Source organism: Triticum urartu, chromosome 2A (assembly GCF_056163025.1).
Source record: "Triticum urartu cultivar PI428250 chromosome 2A, HENAU_Tu73, whole genome shotgun sequence".
Lineage (NCBI taxonomy): Eukaryota > Viridiplantae > Streptophyta > Magnoliopsida > Poales > Poaceae > Triticum > Triticum urartu.
The window spans coordinates 35073461-35101199 of record NC_141874.1 but is presented as its reverse complement, the minus strand read 5'-3'; the positions used below and the strand labels follow the sequence as shown (position 1 = coordinate 35101199).

The window sequence follows — 27739 nt, the reverse complement described above, 5'->3', positions numbered from 1 at the left end:
AAGCTCTAGTTTCATCAATACCATTTAGCATTCTTGCTTATCAGTTTGATTGACCTCTATTTCTTGTAAAGTGGTTGTGGCAGGAACAAGGGAATGATTTCTGTGGATACTACGTCTGCGAGTCCATCCGCCACACGACCTGTGAGCGGGGCGGGTACTCTGACGAACAATATGAAGTACGTACATAACAACATTCACAATTTTATTTTATTACCATCATTTGTATTGAGTTTCATTCATTCATATATATATGTATTGACCCCCTTCTTCACATTAGATGTTTCGGAAGCGGGATGAACTCCTAGCACCAGCTCGCATGCGAGCAATTCAAGAGGAATTGGCGGCATTATTTCTTGACCACGTGATCGCTGAAGACGGAGAATACTATGTGGACCATGAGTCCGTATGATTATATTTGTAAGAGATAATTATTGTATATATGTAGCCGGTAGTGTCGGATAGATATACGAGAACTTGTTGTTCGACCAATCTCTCGGAGAAGGAGAGGTGGTCGATATCACTTCTCTCTGTATGCATATATGTTCATGACGATCTTCTGTTTCCTTCGTTTGCTTACTACCTAGCTAGCGTGTCTAGTCCTCTCTATACGTATGTATAGTACGTAGCGTCGACCAAGCACGGACATAAGAGAGGACACTTCTCTCTATTAATTATAACTAGCTAACACAATATATGAAACACCTAAATTAACCCCCCAAAACTCCCAAACCCCGCCCCTTTCAAAAAAAAAAACCCCAGCCACAGAAATGCTGACGCGTGGATGCCTATTGGTCCCGGTTGGTACCACCAACCGGGACCAAAGGGTCTTCTGCCTGGGCTCTGCGCACAGGCCACGTGGAGGCCCATCAGTCCTGGTTCTGGATTGAACCGGGACTAAATGGACAGGGCATTAGTACCGACACTTTAGTCCCGGTTCAGGAACCGAGACTAAAGGCCCTTACGAACCGGGACAACAGGCCCTTTTTCTACCAGTGTTGTGAACATGCTAAGATGCTCAACATTTATTTATATTTGTTTGCGGAGATCATATACGCACCAATTCTCCTAAGGGTTCTAATTTCCTAATTCAAAATTCATCCAAACATTCTGTTTCCACTTTTCTGCTGATATCTTTGGCAGTCAACTGATGAATCCAGCCTGGCCTAGTCGTGCATATGCACACAGAGGGTGTACTAGATATTTTCACAAGCAGAAAAGAGAGGGTGTACTAGATATGCTTTCCTTAGATCAGATACATGGAAAATTGAAACTTAATGCCTAAATGTATATAAAACAAGAACTCATAGATGTCTCGGTTCATCATATACATGGAAAGACACATAAAAGATTAACCTACGATCTCAATAAACATCATAGTATGCAAATTTATGATAACATAATCATGTCTCCTTTGTCCTAGCCTATCACCTTATCATAAGGTGTTGTGCGTTAGGCCATTTTGTGAAGTTGGATTTTTTTTCCATAATCATGCTGCAATGGATTGATTCCTTTGAATAGTGCTTGTAGTATTCTCTAGTGATATAAATCACCAGTAGGATGCCTCCAATTTTCAGTTAAGACATTACATCTCTATAAATATCCAAAGACGCGGTATAAAAAATCATATATATGAAAGTACCCTTTAGAGTTTACTCTTAAGATATTCAAATGTTTTAGACATTTGAAAGCTTCATGAATATATATCAACATAATTCTTAATCAAATTTACACATACTGTACAATATATCACACACAGTATTAATTTACAAAGTATATATAACAATGTATGGACATAAGATACATTATCTTACACAACTTACGGACACATATGAACTATACATAGGACATGGGGACCTTAGTTATTTGAGAATTGTGCATATGTATGATTATGTGGCATTTGGTGATATTCCTATTTGGTGGGGTATGAAGGCTCCATGGCCAGACCACACATGCCCTTCTTGTCTGCAATGTCCTTCTCCATTCTCAAGTACCCATTCTCGCCCCAAGTTGTGCCCCATGAATTCTTCATCAACCAATAACTTGTGCCATCACTAGTCTTTCCATATCCAATGGCCGCAATACCATGGTCCAAGTCAGTACCGCAGGAGCCGGTCATCACCCCACCAGAGTAGAACTGGAATGTCATGCCGCCTCCGTCCACAGCCACGGACACTGGTTGGTTTGCCACTGCCTTCATAAGGGCACCCTCGTTATTGGCAGGGACATCCTCAAAGCCGCTGATGGTTGCGGCATTGTTGGATCCTGCCTTGCACTTGCCGTCGGCTGCAGTATATGGGTAGCTGGACTCCATGGTCAGACCTCCGTTCTTGATAATGAATTTGAAGGCATCATCCATGAGTCCTCCCTCGCAGCCTTGATCTTCACCATGAACATCACAGTCAACCAACTCTTGCTCCGATAGTGAGATTAACTTGCCAGTTTTCAGTTTTACAATGCCCTCTGTCGCGGCAACGGCAGAAAATGCCCAACAGCAGCCTAGAAATAATTGTGTTGTTATAGTGTTATCCAATAAAATATTAACACATATATGCAGTGCAACACATTTTTTGTGTACTTACCACACTGGCCTTGATCCTTGATAGGGGTGACAGCCCCCTTAGCCCTCCAGTCCATCGTTGTTGGAAGAGCATCAAAACTCAAATTCTCATACCTGAATCCTGTAGAAAGAACTCGCATGGAGTTTGATTTCAACCCCTTGTTTGTGTTGGTTGTCCTGAACTCATCATTGTTGATATCAGCGAACTGGTTGACGCCGAGCCAGAACTTGTGATTCTGGGCATTGAATGTTTCAATGAATTCGACGTTGGCTTTGAAAACCTCGAACCGGCGCGCCTTCTCGGTGACGTCCTTGTACACACGGCCATACTGAACCATCCAATTCTCATGCTTCGCCACCATCGACAAGTCATCGTTCAGCTCACGAGCTGAAATGACAGTACCACCGAGGCAGATGCAACCAAGGATTGCAAGAAGCAAAGCCTTGTGGACGGCCATCTTCGGTTAGGCACCGAACTGCAATGACAGTACTGAAGAGGTAGATGAAACCTAGGATGGCAAGTCTCTGTACTTTGGTCTGGTTTGTTGGATGGTACTTGGTGGCATATATAGTGTCATGTATGTGTTAGAAATAGGAGACTGAGAGATACGGTGCTTGAGCGAAGGTGGTTATGGAAAAGGGCTTGTGCGTTGCCGTGGATTATGGTGGCCGGCTACATGGTATAAAAATGATGCGCACATCTGATTGACCGGCCAGATTGTATAAAAGTGATAGGACCCAACAAGGAAGTACCCTTGGTGCACGTCTAATAGTGACCCCTGCTTGATTATTTCTGGAGTGTACGTCTGATAGTGATCCATGCTTGAGAAATTTCTTAATCAAAGAAAGAACAACCGTGTTCTTGCAAATAAATTTTCTGAAGAGGACCGTGAACGCGACGCCCAGTGTGTACAAAAGAATCAGGTAACCGCTTGCTAGTATCGACATGAATTTCCTGCCTGCCAAAAAATAGCATGATGATGTGACATACTATTCAACAAGAGTTGTCTAAGTTCCGGAAGGTTGGTTCCTCAGCCTTGAAATTCCCTATCTCACACCCCAGCTTGTATTTTGCTCGTAGTGTAACAGGAAAGAAGGAAAAATAATTTCACAGAAGTATAAGACACCGGAGAAATGGACTTTTATGCAGCTGGTAGCAGGCGAAATTTAAAGACAATCACGTTTAGTTCGGCAATGTTACTAACACAGTTTTCTTAACCTGGAATACTTGTATACACCGTAAGGTCTGCTCGTCTCATCATAAAAGGAGTAACCCATATGATAAACACTGTGCTTGGTTAATTGCCATACTTGGATGGGCCGCGGCCCTCAAGACAGATCAAGGTCTGCATTTCAAAAGTATCACGGGGTAGTTGATCTTGTTGGGCTGCATCTTTGATGGCCAGTTTGCCAACAAAATTTAGGCGTTCTATGTACACGATACTTGTATTCCTTCTGTGCATCACAACTATACATCACCCGCAGGACATGCACTGTCAGGAACATCTGGTACTCCGATCAGCAGCGCCACTTGTCCGTTTATCGATCAACCATTATACGCTAGACAGGTATGCTCTAACAGAATGTCGCACGCATATTTCTCTCTCTCTCTCTCTCTCTCTCTCTCTCTCTCTCTCTCTTTCTCACACACACACAGACACACACACATATTTATTTATTTATTTTTGGCAGTGGACTGATGCCTTATTGTAACAATTCTTCAACAGCTGGACGGCTGGTCAACTTATATCGCTGGCTCGAATGGTGGACGGATTTTTGAAGGATCCCAGTCTGATCAATGCACTAGTCGACTGTTGGGCCCCTGAAACCGCTACCTTCGTCTTTCATTGGAGCAATATGGAAGTGGTTCTTGAGGATGCAAGAATTATTTTGGGGCTACCTTAGAGTCAGCAAGTATGCTCATAAATTGTTTAGTATCCAACAAAACGCTTTCATTAAGGGGAGGCAGAGAGGAGTATCACCTGTCTTTATTCCTTCTGTTTGGAAAATAATAGTTCCTCCAAGGATCCACATTTTATCTCTGGCTTCTTTCTTATATTAAAATTATGACTAGGGATAACCTGCTGAAGAGAAATTTGAACAAGTCCATTGATTTGTTTTTCTTTTCTGAACCTGAGAGTGTACAGCACCTGTATGGAAGCAAATCAGTTGCTTATTCTCTATGCAAATTGGAGTTTCAGTAGAGTCAGTTACTTCCCTTTGGGTTGCTGGTAAAATACTTGACGCTCTGAATACTGCTGTAGCTGCTGTGCTCCGGGCTTTGTGGAAACACAGGAATGCCATGATCTTTAATTGAGTTGTTTGGTTTTCCTTGACCAAGATCTGGTCGCTGACCTTAGGAATGCTCAGGAGATGGCGACCGCTCTTCAAACATCATATTTTCAAAAGAACATCATATGCAGGAGCGGACAGATAGGTTCTGGCAACATCTGCAGATGCTGCTGGGAAGTACAGCGCTCCTGGAGTGGGGGTGAAAGAACATGTTGCTGACAGCGAGCACTCATCGCAAATCGAGCTCGACGGCGGAGGCTTAGCAAGCCCTACATCTATTCTGAATAGCTGCTGTTCGCTGGCTCGACCAAACTCCACAGTTGGTTTCCTTATAAGAAAGCCTAGGCAGAAAGATGCTGCACTCTCCTATTTGCTCTTTGCTGCGAGATGCACTACGTATTTTGTGCTTTCTGAAAAAATGTTTGCCTGTCTTTTAGTTATTCCTAGGTCCTAGCATGTAGTCCAGGTTTCAGTCTGTTAGCCCTGTGTTTAGTTGTGGCTGGTCCTCTTATAACAACCGCCAGGAGCCTGTTCCTTTCTGTATTTTGGTTTGTTTTGTGTGGAATTATGTAACGGACCCCGTTTTGTGTTTCGGGCTTCTATGCAATGGATGAAGCCGGGGAACCCTCCCTGTTGGTGTCTAGAGAAAATACGCTGACAATATTCGGACGGCCGGGGAGGAATCGTCGGAATCCGATCAGATATTCTTCACCAAGCGCTCTCGATATGAAGCAGTTGCAACCGCCCGCATCAAATACCAACTTTTACATGCTAATTTAGGTCTTCTGCCAGATGCAGCAAACTTTTGCTACAGTTTTCGTTCTAAAAAGGATCTCACTATATCACATCTACTTCCTCCGTTCCAAAATATGAGATATGTCGTTTTCTTGTTTTCGCGTTGTTTTCTTATTTGTATTTTTTCCTTCCGGCCCGCCGATTGGAGCGACAAAAAAATGCACGAGACACAATGCAATGCCTACGAATCCAAACTCTGAACCATGTGTACTGGTCATTGCAATGCCTACGAATCCAAACTCTGAACCATGTGTACTGGTCATCGCAGGCTCGTACCACTCCAGCCCATAGTTGCTACCATTTTTTAGGAAGAGGAGATTATGTCAGAACATAGTCCAGCGTCAAGATTTGAACACTATTCCACTTTTTTCAAACCTTTCTTACAAATTTTGAACTTTTTTTTTGAAATGTCGAATCTTTTTGAGGGAGGGGTGGGGGGGGGGGGTACGGGCGGTGGTTGATGTGCGAAAGTAGGAAAACAAAAAAGGAAAAAGGAGAACATTAAGGTTGAGGATGAGAGCAATCCGACTAGTTAGTCGAAAGCATGCACTAATTTCGAAGACCGTCAGAAGGTGGTTGTGCGAGCATGGTTAATAATAGAGCCAGCTGCTGACTATAACATGTTGCCATGCCATTCACGGCCAATGTAATAGCTAACACGTATAATAATTGGTTATAAGAAAGTACTACTTTGTCAACATATGGCCCACCTTCCACTCTCACAAATGTTCTTGGAGCTCAGCCCGCTTTGCTTTCCTTCTCTCTCCTATTCTCTCTCTTCCAACTAAGTAATAATACAGTATTTAAATTCTTACTGCCAGCTTACGTCCCCTTATTATACATGCTATAGACACTTCAGAAGCAAAGGTATTAAATTGATACTGTACCACCCAGCATCTACTGACCTGTCATTTCACACTTTAACTCCGCGAGCTCTCTGCTAGTAGTAGTACACACACAAAAAACCTGACCTCCCCGGGAGATATGGGACCGCATCCGAGCTATTAAGAATGTTCCCCTCTGGATTTGAATCCGGTGGAAGATGAAGTTGAAGTTCAAGGCCCGACCTCGTCCAGGGAGAGGGAACTATTGGAGGGCGGACCCAGCGGTGAGCCGGTGCTTCCACCGTCGCCCATGGCTGAAGCTGAACCTTGGCCCATCGCCGAAGCTGTGGAAACCGGCCTTCACTCGCAAGGTCTGTCCTGACAAGAAGTAGGCTTACTTGCTGTTGGTTCTCAGTTGTTCATAGCTCCAACTGATTATAGCAGCCGCAACGACTTTAGAAATGCGTCAGTTACATTTTCTGCGTAGTAGCTGTTGTATGTTAGAAAGAATCACATGATGATTAATCAGATTGCTTGCTTAAAGTGCTATTCCTTGCTTTGCATCACGCAACATGTTTGGCTTCAGCAAGCTACTGTCACCAACTTACCATTACTTGTCTTGCTACACCTGCAGAGTCCTCTGCTGCAGAATCCTCAAACCAAGAGTGGGGGAAGAATTTTCGGGGAAAGAGTATTCAAGGAGTGGGTGTTGCGGCTGGTCATGATCTGCTCTCCTCAGGACACGCTGGTAGCAGCGTCGGAGACAATATCCCAGGTGTTGCGGCTTATCTTGACCCTCCGGGCTCAGGAGATCCTGGTGGTAGAATCTCAGAGCATGCTTGTCCAGGTGACCTACACTACTCGGTAAAAGATTATGGGTGGAGTGCAGAAGCGAGCCAATGGCAACGGCCTAGGAGCATCCGCCGCCGCCGATGAAACCCAGACGGGCTTCTTAAACGGGCCTCAAATATCCTGACCTCCGCTTGACTATGTAGACCCCAAACACGAAAAACTAATGCTCACATCTCTACTCTTTCAATATTTGATGATCTTGGTGAACATACTAAGATGCTCAATATTTATTTATATTTTTTTGCGGGGATCATATACACACCGATTCTCCTAAGGGTTCCAATTTCCTAATTCAAAATTCATCCAGCTATTTTGTTTCCATATTTCCACTGATATCTTTGGCAGTCAACTGATGAATCCAGCCTGGCATAGTTGTGCATATGCGCAGAAAGGATGTACTAGATATTTTCACAAACAGAAAAGAGAGGGTGTACTAGATATGCTTTCCTTATAGCATCTCCAACAGCCGCGCAACGCGCCGCGCGCTAAAAACTCATTTGCCGCGCGCGCGCCCTTTGCCTGGTTTGGCACGGCCGGCAGTGCTGGCTCCAGCACCCGCGCTAAAATTGAGTGCGCACGCGTAGCTCCAGTGGCCACGCTAAACATTGCGTACATCTTTTTATATAAAAACTATAAATAAAATTCATAGATAAGAACCATACATAGATATTTTACATAGTTCCATAGCATAGATAGATTAAAAAACTACGGTGCAACGACATAATAAAAAAACTACTAGATAGTGCAACTACATAGTGCAACTACAGCCTACTCCCAGTCGTTATCATCATCATCATCATCGTCATCCTCGCTGGTCTGGTCCGAGGTATCGAGCCACATGTCCTCCCAATGGTCGTCATCAGACGAAAAGATCGTCTGCCCACCATTTTCAGCGATTTCGCATTGCGATAACACCAGGGCGCTTTGCCGTCTGCTCCTCACGGCGCCTTGCCCAGAAGGCTTCCTCATTGGCGACGTCCTCCGGGTGGCGCCGGCGCCACTCCGCCATGGCCCGCTCGTCCTCCTCTGCGACGAAGAGGCGGCGCTGCCGCCGAGCATGCTCCGCACGTTCCTGGTCCGTGATAAGTCGAGGCGGAGGGGCGATGTCCTGCGCCTGCTGGCGCGTGTGGACATCCTGGAAGTTCATTTGCTGGCGTGGCCTGTCCAGGCGCCATGCCGCCGTGTCGTAGGCGCGTGCGGCCTCGTACGATGTCTAGAACGTACCGAGGCCGAGCCGGATGTCGCCGGACCGAATCTCGGCGGAGTACCAGCCGTTGCAGCGCTGGTGGACGCCGCGGTAGCCCGACGCTCCTCGGTGGCGCGGCGGCATGGTGGCGCGGTGGTGGCGGGGCGCTGGAGCGGCGAGGAGAGGAAGCGGTGGAGGCGTTGGAGCGGCGAAGAGGCTACGAGGCGCGCATGGCACTGTGGATAGGCGCTTGACGAGCGCCGCAATTTATAGGCGCGCCGGAAGTGGCGCGCCAAAAGTAGCGCGTGAGCTGCCGCCCTTTCCCGCTCGTGCTTGTTTCCAGCCACCGCTGGAGCGTGCGAAACCATCCCCCGCGCGCTAAAAACCAAGTTTACCACCCGCGCGCCTTTTGGCGCGGCTGTTGGAGATGCTCTTAGAGCATCTACAGCCAGGCTCCCAACCCTCCCTATACGTCCAGGGCGATGACCCGGTAAAAAAAGGATCTAGATAGACCCCTCATACCGGCCCTAAATGCTCAGCCTGACCGGCGCCCTCATATCCAGGCCAAATCTTGAAGTTGATATTTTATCATCACTGAAGTAACAGAAAGGACGTCAATTAAAAAAAAGTATCAAAGGACATACATGGACAAAAAATTCATGCAGAAAACAAACAAACTAAAAGGACATACATTGTGCTTTTGAGATTTCAGAAATTTACCTGGCTGAGGCCTTAGATTAAACCAGAATAACAGAGAGATTACCAAGCCATTCACTCACATGGTTTCTTGTTTGGACGACATGAAATCCTTACAAAACTAAGCAAACTAGGAATAGAGGCATAGAAAAAGCTCGAGAGTTTTTCCTTGAAGTGGAACCCATCTATAAGGGTCTGGACAGGTCATGTGTTCCACATAGCAGTACCAAAACCAACATTCTATTAAAGCAATTTAAGAATAAATTAAGCATTCAAGATTTATATTTTTATCTGAATTAAAAAAATATTCATAAAATTTTAGAACATTCATGAATTTAAGAAAAGTTCATAATTTTTGAAATTCTTCATGAGTACAAAACTACTCATTGATTTTAAAAAAATGTTCATGAGTTTTTGGCGACTCATAGGCAGTGGCTTGGTTAAGGGAACGGAACCTACCGGAGCCGTAGCGATCAGGCACTTGCCATCTATTTTCATTGTGGCCAGGAAACAAAGCACTACTTTTGGCCCATGAAGCGAAGGGAATGAGCTTGGCTGTTTCTCCCCCCACACTTCTTTATTTCTCCGTCCCCCTTCCGCATGCGCTTCACGCGCCATTGGCGCTTTGCTCTCCTCATATTTCTGCATTGGAGGGTTCGGATGGACTTCAACTCTTTGATGAAAAGATGAAAAAACCAAAGAAAAGCTCTACCCTTCCATCTCTTGGATAGACAGAGAGGGAGGGTAGAGGCCTTTGGTGTCTCTTTCAATCAAGAATTGGGGACAATTATCAAAGATTTTTTTAAAAATGTCAAAAAAATTCAAAAATATTCACGGACTTCAATTGTGTTGATGTAATTTGATAAATTTTCACAAATATAAGAAAATAATCTCCATGCATTTTTAAAAAATGCACATAATTTTGAATAAAACATTTTTTAAATAGTACTTTATTTATTTTCCATAAATTCAAAAGTATTAATAAATTTGATTTTTTAAAAAAATATGTATATAAGTGAACAAGAAACTAAAACATCAAAAAATATAGAAGAAAATAAAAGAAAAAAACCGAATGCCACCTTCCCAAAGAAAGAAGGACCAGTCTACATGGCTTACCCGATAGCGCAACAGGGGTCTGTGGTCGCTCAACCAACTTCGCGGTTTATACGAAATGTGAATTGCTATAAAAACCCATAACAGAAAAATATAATTTATTTAAAACCAAAGAATGTCGTGGCAAATCGTGCATTACCCTCTAATGCATTTATAATGGTGTCACTAGGTAGTGGGACATACCTAGCCAATCAACTGGTACCAACTCACGGGTTAATCTTCTCATATATAACCTAGTATTCCTGTCTATTCACATAAATTCCCTAATATCCGATTTTTAAATTTTAATAGGCTAGTGAAATCAAGAAATAACACTTCAGTAAATCTAATTTTTTTTCATTTCTACAATAAAAATAATTGAAGGACTCCAAAAGTTGAAATACTTAAAAATCAAACAGTAAGAAACAAGCAAACTAAAAAAAATAATCAAACGCATAAAAATATTGGAGACATCAAACAATTAGGAGAGTACAATACTAATCTGGATTAGAGCACTTAGACCCATAAAAACCATTTAATTCCCAAAAATTACCCCTTCATCTCAACAAAATGAAAATTTATATTTCTCCCAACCCCTTTTAATACCTTTTTTCTTGTCTGGAGACACTTTTCTATACTAACCAACACCACCTCCTACAACACTTCTTCGTCGCCTTTCAACAATAAAAACCCTTCTTCCCAACCAGTGCCTCCAGCAAGCCGTGTAGCCACCACCTTGTCTACCCCCTACCCACTTTGTTAGAGACGCCACACACAATCACCACCGAGCAAAAGTTGACACTTTTGCAATGTCCCATGGCTCTTCCATGTCTCCAGTGCAGTCGTTGGAACCATCTAGAGAGCCGGCGCTACCATCCTCGCGAGCTTCAAGCAGGGCCGGTCCAGAGATTTTTGGGGCCTAGGGCCAACCTAGAAGCTGAGGCTCCTTAATATATACCTATTGGGACATTTACATATACCACTATTATTTTTACCTCAATATGTAGCTATCTAAAAGATGCGCATGCTTCTTATAATAGGGGGAAAATCGCATAAGGCAGCTATGCTTACCTCGGCCAACATCAACACATTTGGTGCCTCCATATGCATGTTCTTTTCTATAACATTTTTTTGTCTTCTGATGAGGGATTAGAACCATGTTTCAAGCCCACTAGATAATGAGGATAGTGGTTGAAATTTTATTAATTATAAAAGATTTGTTGAACAGAGAAATCAACATATTACTTGATATCATCTGCAAACCCGAAACCTTGTTTTGTGGCCACTTTGATCCTCAAGATCTAAATTGAAATATTTTGGAGGGAAGGAACCGTCTGAATGCCCTTGATAATGATTACATTTTTATTCTAGAAAGGTTGTAAATCTCAATCGCAAAATCCATAGAGCCCTACAAAGAGAAGATCAAAAAGAAGCGAAAGACTAGGTGGATAAATACGTAGCTATTAAAGACAAGATCAATTCATGCTCGTGGTTTCACGGATTATGCAGAAGCGAAAACAATTTGCCAATGAGGCAATGACCTGCAGATGGCTGATGGTTGCACCTCGCGGCCTAGCGGATGCCGGATGGTTGATGGCCGGGTCGCCGGCATGGGCACACGGCTGCGGCGCAACACCAGGGTGCCGTGCGCAACAGCGACAATTAGCCAACGAACAAGAATCCCGCTGGTTCCCAGTGGCCGAGCGATTGGCAGAGAGTCCAAGATGAAACAAACCAGTGAACGTTCAGATATTCGGAGTGATTAACGCGTGCGGCCGTGCGAGTGTCGACGCTTCTCCTATCGCTAGCAGCAATTGGGCCTAGCCCATCTCCAGCCCCTTGTGCTTGGTTTCCTCCTTTTATTTTTTTCGCTACCTAATATTTTTGCTAGGCTATACTAACATAAATAACAGATCATGGCCCCACCTCCTGGCCTGGGCCCCGAGCCGTCGCCCCTTCGACCATACACCAGGGTCGGCCTGGCTTCGAGCCATCTCCTTGGCCCATACTAGCTGGCAAGCCGCCTCACTAGCCATGCCACTGCAGGCTCGAGCTCCTTCAAAACAAAGAATGGAATCCTCACATTCCGGCTTTTCGTTCCGTTGGGCACCACTCGTCCGAATGAGCAAGCGACATGAGAATAAAGACGACGACTACGGTTGCAACAATGGTTGATGGCAAGATCAAATCTCAGGCTTGACGCTTCCCCGTCGATGGGTGAGGTGCCGATGATGACTTCGTCAACCTTGATGCTTTAACTTCGGTCGTATTTTAAATAGACCTTGTATACGAATTCGTGTATGTTTTTTTAGTATAGGCCCACAGACATCCTGTGCCGAATTTCGGCCCAACTAAACATGAAGCCCTAAATAGGGCCCACCCCCATCATCCGCCTCCATGGTCACAGACCCACTCCACTCTCCACTTCACTCGCCACCCCCAAATACCCAAACCCTCGCTGCCGACCATGGCTGGTCCCCGGCAGCCGCCGTTCACCAACGTGGACCCTGCGACGGAGGCCGATCTACGGAGCAGGGGCTGCGACCCGCGTGAGGTGGACCGATCCACGGAGGAGCTATTCAGCAACATCAGCACCGAGCTCATCCCCGACCTGCCCGCCTCCGACGGTGTGGACTACATCATCTTGAACAACGCCCACCTCCGCCCCAAGGCGTCAGCTTTTCCCCCACGCCCGCCGACTCGCCGGCCATCGTCACCGCCATCTCCACCGTCCTCGAAGCGCACACGGGACCCATCCCCTACGCCCGTCTCACCAGCAGCCACATGAGCGCCTACCAGGCCCAGCTCGCGCGCTGACTCCAGCTCCTCGCCACCAAGGGCGTCCAGGAGCTCGCCCTCGTCAACCGCCCGTGGCCGCTCGACGTGCCCCTCCCGGCCGTGCTCTTCGGCATCGCCAGCATCGGCTGCCTCTACATCGGCCTCTGGAAGTTCCAGGACGTGGCAAGGTTACTACCCCGCACCTCCTTCCACCACCTCCGTGAGCTCGGCATCTGCAGCGTAGTCATGGAGGACGGAGACATCGACTTTGTCGTCGCCGAGAGCCCCATCCTGGAGACCCTCAGGCCTCAACATCCATGGATGCAACAAGGGGCTGCGCCTTCGCCTCGTCAACAAGACACTGATTCCAAGATGGTTCTCTCCTTCCTCAGCTGCTTTCCCAATTTGGAGGCACTGCACATTATGGTAGTTTTTTTCATTTCATGTTTTGCTTACATTCGTACCGGTTTCCACTATGTCTTATGTGTAGAATGTTTGCGGCAGCAGATCATGTGTTTTCAGCTTCTGATTGATTAATTGCAGATAATGTACTATTATGCAGTTCTCCCAATGTCGATTGCTTTTCTTATTTACCTCTTGTTATAGCGTCTCTCACCGTGGTCATATATCATACAACTTGGCAATATTTGTGCTTTTGATGTTGTAAGTGGCATGCGGGGCCCGTTTCTGACTTCAAAATTTACACATGATAAACCAAACACATTGCCACCTACAGTTTTTTGGAGGTCCGTGTGGTTTATCATATTACTCTAAACCACGTCACATACTACATAGTGATTTCAGCTGTGAATTTTGCAACTGACATGCAGTGCCAGACTACAGTTTGCAGGTGATCTGTGTGATATTACCACAATGCCATGTTAGTTCTTTGCTACTAGAACGTATCATGTCATGAGTTATGTCTGATTAACTCATTACAAGGTTTTTGTCAAGCTTCTATTTATTCTTAGCCATCAGGTCTTCTCTACACATACTACATAGAGACTAAAGTACAAAATCATAATTCTGGGGGTTGCATTGCATGTTAATTTCAGTTAGTTATGACATTTGTTATGAATTCTGGGATTGCAAATTGCTGTCTACAATTTGCTGGAGGGGCCTGTGTAGCATGCCATATATATTGATGCTTTACTTCTATGCTGCACCGTATCAGGCATTTATGTCTGATTAACTAATTACAAAGAAGGTGTAATGACTTATATCTGAAAATTCTTCTTGAAGAATATATTTGGAAAAGTGTGCATGTGTTAGGAGAGCTATACTGCAGCTCGAATCTGTAGCTTCAGTTCTTAATTTGTTATGCATGAACTGTAATAATGAGGCAACCTTAGTTGATATTGTTCTGTACTAATAGGCTACTTGGTACTTTGTTTAGCTCTACACATGGAAATATTGGCATGTCATATTTAGCTCTACTTGGTACTTTGTTTTTCTGTACTAATAAGCTACTGTTTGTTACGCCATAGGGGGTAGCATCTAGGTATGCCTCGTAGTATAATGTACAATATGTGTTTCACGAGTCACGACATAGCACTAGTAGAAAACAGGGCTTTGGTCCAGGCTGGGTCAGCCCATTAGTCCCGGTTCAGTTCAGAACCGGGACCAATGTGGGCATTGGTCCCGGTTCGTGAGCCCAGGGGGCCGGCCGGGCCACGTGGGCCATTGGTTCCGGTTCATCTGGACCTTTTGGTCCCGGTTGGTGGGATGAACCGGGACCAATGGGCTGAGCTCCTGGCCCACCACCATTGGTCCCGGTTGGTGGCTTGAACCGGGACCAAAGGCTCCCCTTTAGTCCCGACTCATGTCACCAACCGGGACCAATGAGGTGCCTATATATACCCCTCGCTCGCGAGCAGAGCACCCCAGTGCTTTGTTTTTCTCTGGCCGAGGGGGAGAGGGCTTGGTGGTGCTCTAGCTCACCTCCTATGCACACAAGGTGTTCGATGGAATGCCCGAGCCACACTACTTAAGCTTTCTCCTCTCCAAGCTCGACCTCCAAGCTGCATGTCTAGGTTTAGCGGTCCGTCACGCCCCGTCCCCGTCTTCACCACCGTCGATCACCCGCGCCGAGCTCATCGCCGGCACCACCGTGGTGAGCCTCTTGTTCTTATCTTCTTTCTGAAAGGAAAAATATTCTTACTTGTATGTTTACATAGATACTTGTATTATTTTCTTACTTCTATTATTGCATCTTATATAGTGCGATGGTTTTGGTATCCGCCTCCGTCGGCCCTCGTCCTGTCTATGATTCGGATGTGGTATATATATTATCTTTATAACTATTGGTTCATTTATTGTTTATGAAAATTATGCCGACCAACGTGACATAGATTTTATTTATGTAGGATGTATGTGAATCGGAAATGCCAACCGACCCTATTGTCGAGAGGTTAAATTTAGTTGAAGAAGAAAACAATTTGTTGAAGGAAAAAATAAAAAAATTGAGGAGGAGAAGATGATATTGGAGTTGCATGTTGCGGATGTCGTCGATGATCACAAGATCAAGATGGATGCAATGCGCTTGAAGATTAGAAAGATTAGAAAATATGCCATTCATACCGAGGCTCGGTATCATTATGCCGTTGGATCAATTGTTACCTTGGTTGCGATTATGATCGCATTTGTTTTCGCATTGAAATGTTTTACATAGTTTCAATGTATGATTTAATTAATTAGATGCTCTGGAGAGCTATATGTTGTTAGATGAGAACTATGTATGCACTTTGGTTTTAATGTGATGATGAACTTCTATTAATTTGGACACTTAATTATATATAATGCACGCAGATGAACCGGCAGTGGATGTATGGTGACCGACACACCCGCGAGTACATTAAGGGCGTGCATGAGTTTCTCGATGCGGCTGAGGCAAACAAGCAGAATGGTTTTATGTGTTGTCCATGCACTGAATGTGGGAATACGAGGTCTTACTCTAACCGGAAAATCCATCACTCCCACCTGCTTTACAAGGGTTTCATGCCACACTATAATGTTTGGACGAGGCACGGAGAAATAGGGGTTATGATGGAAGACGGCGACGAAGAAGAGTAGGATGACAACTATGTGCCCCTTGAATAAGGTGATGCTGCAATGGGGGGAGCTGGTGAAGATCAAGAGGAACCAGACGATGTGCCCAATGATGCTGCAACGGGTGAAGCTGCTGAAGATCAAGAGGAACCAGACGATGTGCCCGATGATGATGATCTCCGCCGGGTCATTGTCGATGCAAGGATGCGATGCGAAAGTCAAAAGGAGAAGCTGAAGTTTGATCGCATGATAGAGGATCACAAAAAAGGGTTATACCCCAATTGCGAAGATGGCAACACAAAGCTCGGTACCGTACTGGAATTGCTGCAGTGGTAGGCAAAGAATGCTGTGGCTGACAAAGGATTTGAGAAGCTACTGAAAATATTGAAGAAGAAGCTTCCAAAGGATAACGAATTGCCCTACAGTACATACGCAGCAAAGAAGGTCGTATGCCCTCTAGGATTGGAGGTGGAGAAGATACATGCATGCCCTAATGACTGCATCCTCTACCGCGGTGCATACAAGGATTTGAACGCATGCCCGGTATGCGGTGCATTGCGGTATAAGATCAAACGAGATGACACTGTGATGTTGACGGCGAGCCCCCCAGGAAGAGGGTTCCTGCGAAGGTGATGTGGTATGCTCCTATAATACCACGGTTGAAACGTCTGTTCAGAAACGAAGAGCATGCCAAGTTGATGCGATGGCACAGTGAGAACCGAAACAAGATGGGAAGTTGAGAGCACCCGCTGACGGGTCGCAGTGGAGAAAAATTGAGAGAAAGTACTGGGATGAGTTTGCAAAGGACCCAAGGAATGTATGGTTTTCTTTAAGCGCGGATGGCATTAATCCTTTCGGGGAGCAGAGCAGCAATCACAGCACCTGGCCCGTGACCCTATGTATGTATAACCTTCCTCCTTGGATGTGCATGAAGCGGAAGTTCATTATGATGCCAGTTCTCATCCAAGGCCCTAAGCAACCCGGCAACGAAATTGATGTGTACCTAAGGCCATTAGTTGAAGAACTTTTACAGCTGTGGAATGGAAACGGTGTACGTACGTGGGATGAGCACAGACGGGAGGAATTTAACCTTAAGGCGTTGCTGTTCGTGACCATCAACGATTGGCCCGCTCTCAGTAACCTTTCAGGACAGACAAACAAAGGATACCACGCATGCACGCACTGTTTAGATGACACTGAAAGTATATACCTGGACAAATGCAGGAAGAATGTGTACCTGGGCATTCGTCGATTTCTTCTGACCAACCATCAATGTCGAAAGAAAGGCAAGCATTTCAAAGGCGAGGTAGATCAGCGGAAGAAGCCCGCCATGCGCACCGGTGATCACGTGCTTGCTATGGTCAATGATTTACACTACGCAATCTTTGGAAAGGGTCTCGGTGGACTAGCTGTTCTGAATGACGCTAAGGGACACGCACCCATGTGGAAGAAGAAATCTATATTTTGGGACCTACCCTACTGGAAAGACCTAGAGGTCCGCTCCTCAATCGACGTGATGCACGTGATGAAGAACCTTTGCGTGAACCTGCTAGGCTTCTTGGGCGTGTATGGGAAGACAAAATATACACCTGAGGCACGGGAGGACCTGCAACGTTTGCACAAAAAAGACGGCATGCCTCCGAAGCAGTATAAAGGTCCTGCCAGCTACGCTCTTACGAAAGAAGAGAAAGAAATCTTCTTTGAATGCCTGCTCAGTATGAAGGTCACGACTGGCTTCTCGTCGAATATAAAGGGAATAATAAATATGCCAGAGAAAAAGTTTCAGAACCTAAAGTCTCATGACTGCCACGTGATTATGACGCAACTGCTTCCGGTTGCATTGAGGGGGCTTCTACCGGAAAACGTCCGATTATCCATTGTGAAGCTATGTGCATTCCTCAATGCAATCTCTCAGAAGGTGATCGATCCAGAAATCGTACCAAGGCTAAGGAGTGATGTGGCGCAATGTCTTGTCAGTTTCGAGCTGGTGTTCCCACCATCCTTCTTCAATATCATGACGCACGTCCTAGTTCATCTAGTCGACGAGATTGTCATCCTGGGGCCCGTATTTCTACACAATATGTTCCCCTTTGAGAGGTTCATGGGAGTCCTAAAGAAATATGTCCGTAACCGCGCTAGGCCAGAAGGAAGCATCTCCATGGGCCATCAAACAGAGGATGTTATCGGGTTTTGTGTTGACTTCATTCCTGGCCTTAAGAAGATAGGTCTCCCTAAATCGCGGTATGAGGGGAGACTGACTGGAAAAGGCACTCTGGGAAGAGACTCAATAATATGCAGGGACGAATATTCTTGGTCTCAAGCAAACTACACAGTTCTACAGAACTCTACCTTGGTGACCCCGTATGTCGATGAACACAAGAACAGTCTGCGCTCCAAACACCCGGAGTAGTGCGACGACTGGATTACATGTGAACACATCAGGACTTTCAGCAGTTGGTTGGAAACACGTCTCAGAGGTGACAACACTGTTTGTGATGAGTTGTACTTGTTGTCCAGGGGACCATCTTTGACTGTATTGACTTACAAAGGATATGAGATAAATGTGAATACATTTTACACGATCGCCCAAGATCAAAAGAGCACCAACCAAAACAGCGGTGTCCGCTTTGATGCAGCAACCGAGAGCGGAAAGGACACATATTATGGTTATATAGTGGACATATGGGAACTTGACTACGGACCTGATTTTAAGGTCCCTTTGTTTAAGTGCAAATGGGTCAATCGGTTAGGCGGCGGGGTATAGGTAGACCCACAGTACGGAATGACAACAGTGGATCTGAAAAATCTTGGGTACACTGACGAACCGTTCGTCCTAGCCAATGATGTGGCACAGATTATCTATGTGAATGACATGTCTACCAAACCGAGAAAAAGAAAAGATAAGGAAGCGAATACATCATACGATGAGCCAAAGCGCCACATAGTTCTTTCAGGAAAAAGGGACATCCTGGGAGTGGACGGCAAGACAGACATGTCTGAAGATTATGAAAAGTTTCATGAAATTCCTCCCTTCAATGTCAAGGCTGACCCAAGCATCCTAATAAACAATGAAGATTATCCATGGTTACGACGCAATAAGCAAATGACACAAGCGAAGAAAAAGTGAAGACTTTCTCCCGCAACTATTATGATGATACCATGCCAACTTTGTAACACACGAACATGCTACCATTGTTCGTTTTGTACATGCACATGCTATGTGGGTGAAATTATGATACCATCCCAACTTTCAACTTTTTCAGAGTTCATTTGAAATGCTTTCATGTCTTATGGTTCGGCCCTCGTAATACCATGACCATTAGTCCCTGGCCCATGCCAACTTTCAACTTTCAACTTTCTAAAACTAATGGCACTAACAGAAAGTTTATAATTTTGCTCCTCGCCCCTGGCCCATGACCATTAGTCCCGGTTTGTGCCACAAACCGGGACTAAAGGGTTGGTACTCATTGTGGGCAGAGTTTAGTCCCACCTCGCCAACCGAAGGGGGCTCACACCGGTTTATAAGCCCTTCTCTCTCTGCCTTGTTGAGCTCCTCTCAAAGTGAAAATAGATGCCCTAATAGAGAAAAGTTTAACCTAAATTCATAGTGAATTTCTCTGAAATTGATAGAAATTTACTAGGAATTCAGGTTGAATTTTCTCTATAAGCGCATCTATTCTCATTTTTTAGTAAGTTAATCACAAACTTGTGATTCAAACAATTTTCAAAGAATTCAAATTTTAACTATTCAAATTTGAAAACTAATGGCACTAACAGAAAGTTTATAATTTTTCTAAAACTAAGGGCACTAACAGAAAGATTATAATTTTGCTAACCTAAAAGCAAACAGAATTAAAAATTAAAGAAAAAACAAAAGAAAATAAATAATGCAAAAAACAAATAAAAAAAAATAGGAAAACAACTATTTTTATAGTAAAGTTAATCACAAAATAAAATAAATAAAGCAACAAAAAAAACTAAAAAAGTGTTTTCAAATTTGAAAACTAATGGCACTACCAGAAAGTTTATAATTTTTCTAAAACTAAAAGCAAGAAGAATAAAATATAAAGCAAAAAAGCAAAAGAAAATAAATAATGCAGAAAACAAAACAAAAAAACTGGAAAAAAATAGCAACAATAAGTATTTTGTTGTAAGTAGAAACGAAATAAAATAAATAAAGCAACAGAAAGTTTATAATCTGGCTGACCTAAAAGCAAAAAAGAATTAAAAATAAAGCAAAAAACATAAGAAAATAAATAATACAGAAAACAAAACAAAAAACTGGAAAAAAATAAAAATAGAAACAATAAGTATTTTGTTGTAAGTAGAAACAAAATAAAATAAATAAAGCAACAAAGAAAACAAAAAAACAAAAAAAAGTGCCACCTACTGGGCACCCACGGCCTGAATACGACTAGAAACCCTACCATGGGCTAGGATTCAAGCCCGTGGGAGGCCCAGTAGGCCCACAGGCACACATTGCACGGTTAGGCCCGAAAGCCTGCTTCAGAGAGGAGCTCGAGAGGGAAGGCGCACCGCACCTTATAAACAGGTGCGGCTCCCTCTCAACTAGCGAGGTCGGACTAAACATTTGCGCGCGGGGCAGCACAAGGCCTTTGGTCCCGGTTGGTGCCACCAACCGGGACCAAAGGCCGCCGCTTCCCGCCCTTTGTGCTGCTGAAAAGAGGCCTTAGGTCCCGGTTGGTATCACCACAATGCCATGTTAGTTCTTTGCTACTAGAACGTATCATGTCATGAGTTATGTTTGATTAACTCACTACAAGGTTTTTGTCAAGCTTCTATTTATTCTTAGCCATCAGGTCTTCTCTACACATACTACATAGAGACTAAAGTACAAAATCATAATTCTGGGGGTTGCATTGCATGTTAATTTCAGTTAGTTATGACATTTGTTATGAATTCTGGGATTGCAAATTGCTGTCTACAATTTGCTGGAGGGGCCTGTGTAGCATGCCATATATATTGATGCTTTACTTCTATGCTGCACCGTATCAGGCATTTATGTCTGATTAACTAATTACAAAGAAGGTGTAATGACTTATATCTGAAAATTCTTCTTGAAGAATATATTTGGAAAAGTGTGCATGTGTTAGGAGAGCTACACTGCAGCTCGAATATGTAGCTTCAGTTCTTAATTTGTTATGCATGAACTGTAATAATGAGGCAACCTTAGTTGATATTGTTCTGTACTAATAGGCTACTTGGTACTTTGTTTAGCTCTACACATGGAAATATTGGCATGTCATATTTAGCTCTACTTGGTACTTTGTTTTTCTGTACTAATAAGCTATTGTTTGTTACGCCATAGGGGGTAGCATCTAGGTATGCCTCGTAGTATAATGTACAATATGTGTTTCACGAGTCATGACATAGCACTACTAGAAAACAGGGCTTTGGTCCAGGCTGGGTCAGCCCATTTCCCGGTTCAGTCCAGAACCGGGACCAATGTGGACATTGGTCCCGGTTCGTGAGCCCAGGGGGCCGGCCGGGCCACGTGGGCCATTGGTCCCGGTTCATCTGGACCTTTTGGTCCCGGTTGGTGGGATGAACCGGGACCAATGGGCTGAGCTCCTGGCCCACCACCATTGGTCCTGGTTGGTGGCTTGAACCGGGACCAAAGGCTCCCCTTTAGTCCCGACTCATGTCACCAACCGGGACCAATGAGGTGCCTATATATACCCCTCGCTCGCGAGCAGAGCACCCCAGTGCTTTGTTTTTCTCTGGCCGAGGGGGAGAGGGCTTGGTGGTGCTCTAGCTCACCTCCTATGCACACAAGGTGTTCGATGGAATGCCCGAGCCACACTACTTAAGCTTTCTCCTCTCCAAGCTCGACCTCCAAGCTGCATGTCTAGGTTTAGCGGTCCGTCACGCCCCGTCCCCGTCTTCACCACCGTCGATCACCCGCGCCGAGCTCATCGCCGGCACCACCGTGGTGAGCCTCTTGTTCTTATCTTCTTTCTGAAAGGAAAAATATTCTTACTTGTATGTTTACATAGATACTTGTATTATTTTCTTACTTCTATTATTGCATCTTATATAGTGCGATGGTTTTGGTATCCGCCTCCGTCGGCCCTCGTCCTGTCTATGATTCGGATGTGGTATATATATTATCTTTATAACTATTGGTTCATTTATTGTTTATGAAAATTATGCCGACCAACGTGACATAGATTTTATTTATGTAGGATGTATGTGAATCGGAAATGCCAACCGACCCTATTGTCGAGAGGTTAAATTTAGTTGAAGAAGAAAACAATTTGTTGAAGGAAAAAATAAAAAAATTGAGGAGGAGAAGATGATATTGGAGTTGCATGTTGCGGATGTCGTCGATGATCACAAGATCAAGATGGATGCAATGCGCTTGAAGATTAGAAAGATTAGAAAATATGCCATTCATACCGAGGCTCGGTATCATTATGCTGTTGGATCAATTGTTACCTTGGTTGCGATTATGATCGCATTTGTTTTCGTATTGAAATGTTTTACATAGTTTCAATGTATGGTTTAATTAATTAGATGCCCTGGAGAGCTATATGTTGTTAGATGAGAACTATGTATGCACTTTGGTTTTAATGTGATGATGAAGTTCTATTAATTTGGACACTTAATTATATATAATGCACGCAGATGAACCGACAGTGGATGTATAGTGACAGACACACCCGCGAGTACATTAAGGGCGTGCATGAGTTTCTCGATGCGGCTGAGGCAAACAAGCAGAATGGTTTGATGTGTTGTCCATGCACTGAATGTGGGAATACGAGGTCTTACTCTAACCGGAAAATCCATCACTCCCACCTGCTTTACAAGGGTTTCATGCCACACTATAATGTTTGGACGAGGCACGGAGAAATAGGGGTTATGATGGAAGACGGCGACGAAGAAGAGTACGATGACAACTATGTGCCCCCTGAATAAGGTGATGCTGCAACGGGGGGAGCTGGTGAAGATCAAGAGGAACCAGACGATGTGCCCAATGATGCTGCAACGGGTGAAGCTGCTGAAGATCAAGAGGAACCAGACGATGTGCCCGATGATGATGATCTCCGCCGGGTCATTGTCGATGCAAGGACGCAATGCATTAGTCAAAAGGAGAAGCTGAAGTTCGATCGCATGATAGAGGATCACAAAAAAGGGTTATACCCCAATTGCGAAGATGGCAACACAAAGCTCGGTACCGTACTGGAATTGCTGCAGTGGAAGGCAGAGAATGCTGTGGCTGACAAAGGATTTGAGAAGCTACTGAAAATATTGAAGAAGAAGCTTCCAAAGGATAACGAATTGCCCTACAGTACATACGTAGCAAAGAAGGTCGTATGCCCTCTAGGATTGGAGGTGGAGAAGATACATGCATGCCCTAATGACTGCATCCTCTACCGCGGTGCATACAAGGATTTGAACGCATGCCCGGTATGCGGTGCATTGCGGTATAAGATCAGACGAGATGACACTGGTGATGTTGACGGCGAGCCCCCCAGGAAGAGGGTTCCTGCGAAGGTGATGTGGTATGCTCCTATAATACCACGGTTGAAATGTCTGTTCAGAAACGAAGAGCATGCCAAGTTGATGCGATGGCACAGTGAGAACCGAAAGAAGATGGGAAGTTGAGAACACCCGCTGACGGGTCACAGTGGAGAAAAATCGAGAGAAAGTACTGGGATGAGTTTGGAAAGGACCCAAGGAATGTATGGTTTGCTTTAAGCGCGGATGGCATTAATCCTTTCGGGGAGCAGAGCAGCAATCACAGCACCTGGCCCGTGACCCTATGTATGTATAACCTTCCTCCTTGGATGTGCATGAAGCGGAAGTTCATTATGATGCCAGTTCTCATCCAAGGCCCTAAGCAACCCGGCAACGAAATTGATGTGTACCTAAGGCCATTAGGTGAAGAACTTTTACAGCTGTGGAATGGAAACGGTGTACGTACGTGGGATGAGCACAGACAGGAGGAATTTAACCTTAAGGCGTTGCTGTTCGTGACCATCAACGATTGGCCCGCTCTCAGTAACCTTTCAGGACAGACAAACAAAGGATACCACGCATGCACGCACTGTTTAGATGACACTGAAAGTATATACCTGGACAAATGCAGGAAGAATGTGTACCTGGGCATTCGTCGATTTCTTCTGACCAACCATCAATGTCGAAAGAAAGGCAAGCATTTCAAAGGCGAGGTAGATCAGCGGAAGAAGCCCGCCATGCGCACCGGTGATCACGTGCTTGCTATGGTCAATGATTTACACTACGCAATCTTTGGAAAGGGTCTCGGTGGACTAGCTGTTCTGAATGACGCTAAGGGACACGCACCCATGTGGAAGAAGAAATCTATATTTTGGGACCTACCCTACTGGAAAGACCTAGAGGTCCGCTCCTTAATCGACGTGATGCACGTGATGAAGAACCTTTGCGTGAACCTGCTAGGCTTCTTGGGCGTGTATGGGAAGACAAAATATACACCTGAGGCACGGGAGGACCTGCAACGTTTGCACGAAAAAGACGGCATGCCTCCGAAGCAGTATAAAGGTCCTGCCAGCTACGCTCTTACGAAAGAAGAGAAAGAAATCTTCTTTGAATGCCTGCTCAGTATGAAGGTCACGAATGGCTTCTCGTCGAATATAAAGGGAATAATAAATATGCCAGAGAAAAAGTTTCAGAACCTAAAGTCTCATGACTGCCACGTGATTATGACGCAACTGCTTCCGGTTGCATTGAGGGGGCTTCTACCGGAAAACGTCCGATTATCCATTGTGAAGCTATGTGCATTCCTCAATGCAATCTCTCAGAAGGTGATCGATCCAGAAATCGTACCAAGGCTAAGGAGTGATGTGGCGCAATGTCTTGTCAGTTTCGAGCTGGTGTTCCCACCATCCTTCTTCAATATCATGACGCACGTCCTAGTTCATCTAGTCGACGAGATTGTCATCCTGGGGCCCGTATTTCTACACAATATGTTCCCCTTTGAGAGGTTCATGGGAGTCCTAAAGAAATATGTCCGTAACCGCGCTAGGCCAGAAGGAAGCATCTCCATGGGCCATCAAACAGAGGATGTTATCGGGTTTTGTGTTGACTTCATTCCTGGCCTTAAGAAGATAGGTCTCCCTAAATCGCGGTATGAGGGGAGACTGACTGGAAAAGGCACTCTGGGAAGAGACTCAATAATATGCAGGGACGAATATTCTTGGTCTCAAGCAAACTACACAGTTCTATAGAACTCTACCTTGGTGACCCCGTATGTCGATGAACACAAGAACAGTCTGCGCTCCAAACACCCGGAGCAGTGCGACGACTAGATTACATGTGAACACATCAGGACTTTCAGCAGTTGGTTGGAAACACGTCTCAGAGGTGACAACACTGTTTGTGATGAGTTGTACTTGTTGTCCAGGGGACCATCTTTGACTGTATTGACTTACAAAGGATATGAGATAAATGTGAATACATTTTACACGATCGCCCAAGATCAAAAGAGCACCAACCAAAACAGCGGTGTCCGCTTTGATGCAGCAACCGAGAGCGGAAAGGACACATATTATGGTTACATAGTGGACATATGGGAACTTGACTACGGACCTGATTTTAAGGTCCCTTTGTTTAAGTGCAAATGGGTCAATCGGTTAGGCGGCGGGGTATAGGTAGACCCATAGTACGGAATGAGAACAGTGGATCTGAAAAATCTTGGGTACACTGACGAACCGTTCGTCCTAGCCAATGATGTGGCACAGGTTATCTATGTGAATGACATGTCTACCAAACCGAGAAAAAGAAAAGATAAGGAAGCGAATACATCATACGATGAGCCAAAGCGCCACATAGTTCTTTCAGGAAAAAGGGACATCCTGGGAGTGGACGGCAAGACAGACATGTCTGAAGATTATGAAAAGTTTCATGAAATTCCTCCCTTCAATGTCAAGGCTGACCCAAGCATCCTAATAAACAATGAAGATTATCCATGGTTACGACGCAATAAGCAAATGACACAAGCGAAGAAAAAGTGAAGACTTTCTCCCGCAACTATTATGATGATACCATGCCAACTTTGTAACACACGAACATGCTACCATTGTTCGTTTTGTACATGCACATGCTATGTGGGTGAAATTATGATACCATCCCAACTTTCAACTTTTTCAGAGTTCATTTGAAATGCTTTCATGTCTTATGGTTCGGCCCTCGTAATACCATGACCATTAGTCCCTGGCCCATGCCAACTTTCAACTTTCAACTTTCTAAAACTAATGGCACTAACAGAAAGTTTATAATTTTGCTCCTCGCCCCTGGCCCATGACCATTAGTCCCGGTTTGTGCCACAAACCGGGACTAAAGGGTTGGTCCTCATTGCGGGCAGAGTTTAGTCCCACCTCGCCAACCGAAGGGGGCTCACACCGGTTTATAAGCCCTTCTCTCTCTGCCTTGTTGAGCTCCTCTCAAAGTGAAAATAGATGCCCTAATAGAGAAAAGTTTAACCTAAATTCATAGTGAATTTCTCTGAAATTGATAGAAATTTACTAGGAATTCAGGTTGAATTTTCTCTATAAGCGCATCTATTCTCATTTTTTAGTAAGTTAATCACAAACTTGTGATTCAAACAATTTTCAAAGAATTCAAATTTTAACTATTCAAATTTGAAAACTAATGGCACTAACAGAAAGTTTATAATTTTTCTAAAACTAAGGGCACTAACAGAAAGATTATAATTTTGCTAACCTAAAAGCAAACAGAATTAAAAATTAAAGCAAAAAACAAAAGAAAATAAATAATGCAAAAAACAAATCAAAAAAATAGGAAAACAACTATTTTTATAGTAAAGTTAATCACAAAATAAAATAAATAAAGCAACAAAGAAAACAAAAAAAAACTAAAAAAGTGTTTTCAAATTTGAAAACTAATGGCACTAACAGAAAGTTTATAATTTTTCTAAAACTAAAAGCAAAAAGAATAAAATATAAAGCAAAAAAGCAAAAGAAAATAAATAATGCAGAAAACAAAACAAAAAAACTGGAAAAAATAGCAACAATAAGTATTTTGTTGTAAGTAGAAACGAAATAAAATAAATAAAGCAACAGAAAGTTTATAATCTGGCTGACCTAAAAGCAAAAAAGAATTAAAAAATAAAGCAAAAAACATAAGAAAATAAATAATACAGAAAACAAAACAAAAAAATGGAAAAAAATAAAAATAGCAACAATAAGTATTTTGTTGTAAGTAGAAACAAAATAAAATAAATAAAGCAACAAAGAAAACAAAAAAACAAAAAAAAGTGCCACCTACTGGGCACCCACGGCCTAGGATTCAAGCCCGCGGGAGGCCCAGTAGGCCCACAGGCGCACATTGCACGGTTAGGCCCGAAAGCCTGCTTTAGAGAGGAGCTCGAGAGGGAAGGCGCACCGCACCTTATAAACAGGTGCGGCTCCCTCTCAACTAGCGAGGTGGGACTAAACATTTGGGCGCGGGGAAGCACAAGGCCTTTGGTCCCGGTTGGTGCCACCAACCGGGACCAAAGGCCGCCACTTCCCGCCCTTTGGGCTGCTGAAAAGAGGCCTTAGGTCCCGGTTAGTATCACCAACCGGGACTAAAGGGGGGGCATTGGTCACGGTTTGT

The 27739-nt window shown here is 44.3% G+C and overlaps 1 protein-coding gene, 2 long non-coding RNA genes and 1 pseudogene across 3 annotated transcripts; 2 read left to right on the top strand and 2 right to left on the bottom strand.

Moving 5' to 3' along the window:
* Positions 1-1909: 1909 nt before the first annotated feature.
* LOC125540770 (senescence-specific cysteine protease SAG39-like) lies at positions 1910-3015 on the bottom strand. Its single transcript, XM_087539479.1, has 2 exons — positions 2580-3015; positions 1910-2496 (listed from the first exon to the last, which is right to left on the bottom strand). The coding sequence occupies exons 1-2, from the start codon at positions 3013-3015 to the stop codon at positions 1910-1912; spliced, it is 1023 nt and encodes a 340-aa protein (XP_087395605.1).
* Positions 3016-8088: 5073 nt separating this feature from the next.
* On the bottom strand, positions 8089-8650 carry LOC147983301 (uncharacterized; annotated as a pseudogene).
* A 6451-nt stretch (positions 8651-15101) lies between these two features.
* LOC147983300 (uncharacterized) lies at positions 15102-15638 on the top strand. The gene is made up of 3 exons (XR_015614956.1): positions 15102-15185; positions 15294-15351; positions 15439-15638. It is a non-coding gene; the product is annotated as an uncharacterized LOC147983300 (long non-coding RNA).
* A 6351-nt stretch (positions 15639-21989) lies between these two features.
* On the top strand, positions 21990-22495 carry LOC147983299 (uncharacterized). Its single transcript, XR_015614957.1, has 3 exons — positions 21990-22073; positions 22182-22239; positions 22327-22495. It is a non-coding gene; the product is annotated as an uncharacterized LOC147983299 (long non-coding RNA).
* The last annotated feature ends 5244 nt before the right edge of the window (positions 22496-27739 follow it).

What these genes read in the sequence shown, in the direction of transcription:
- LOC125540770 (XM_087539479.1), bottom strand. Translation starts at nt 3,015, where the DNA reads ATGGCCGTCCACAAGGCTTTGCTTCTTGCAATCCTTGGTTGCATCTGC. An exon ending in CAAGGATCAAGGCCAGTGTG is followed by an intron (nt 2,497 to 2,579) that starts GTAAGTACACAA and finishes AATTATTTCTAG; the next exon opens with GCTGCTGTTGGGCATTTTCT.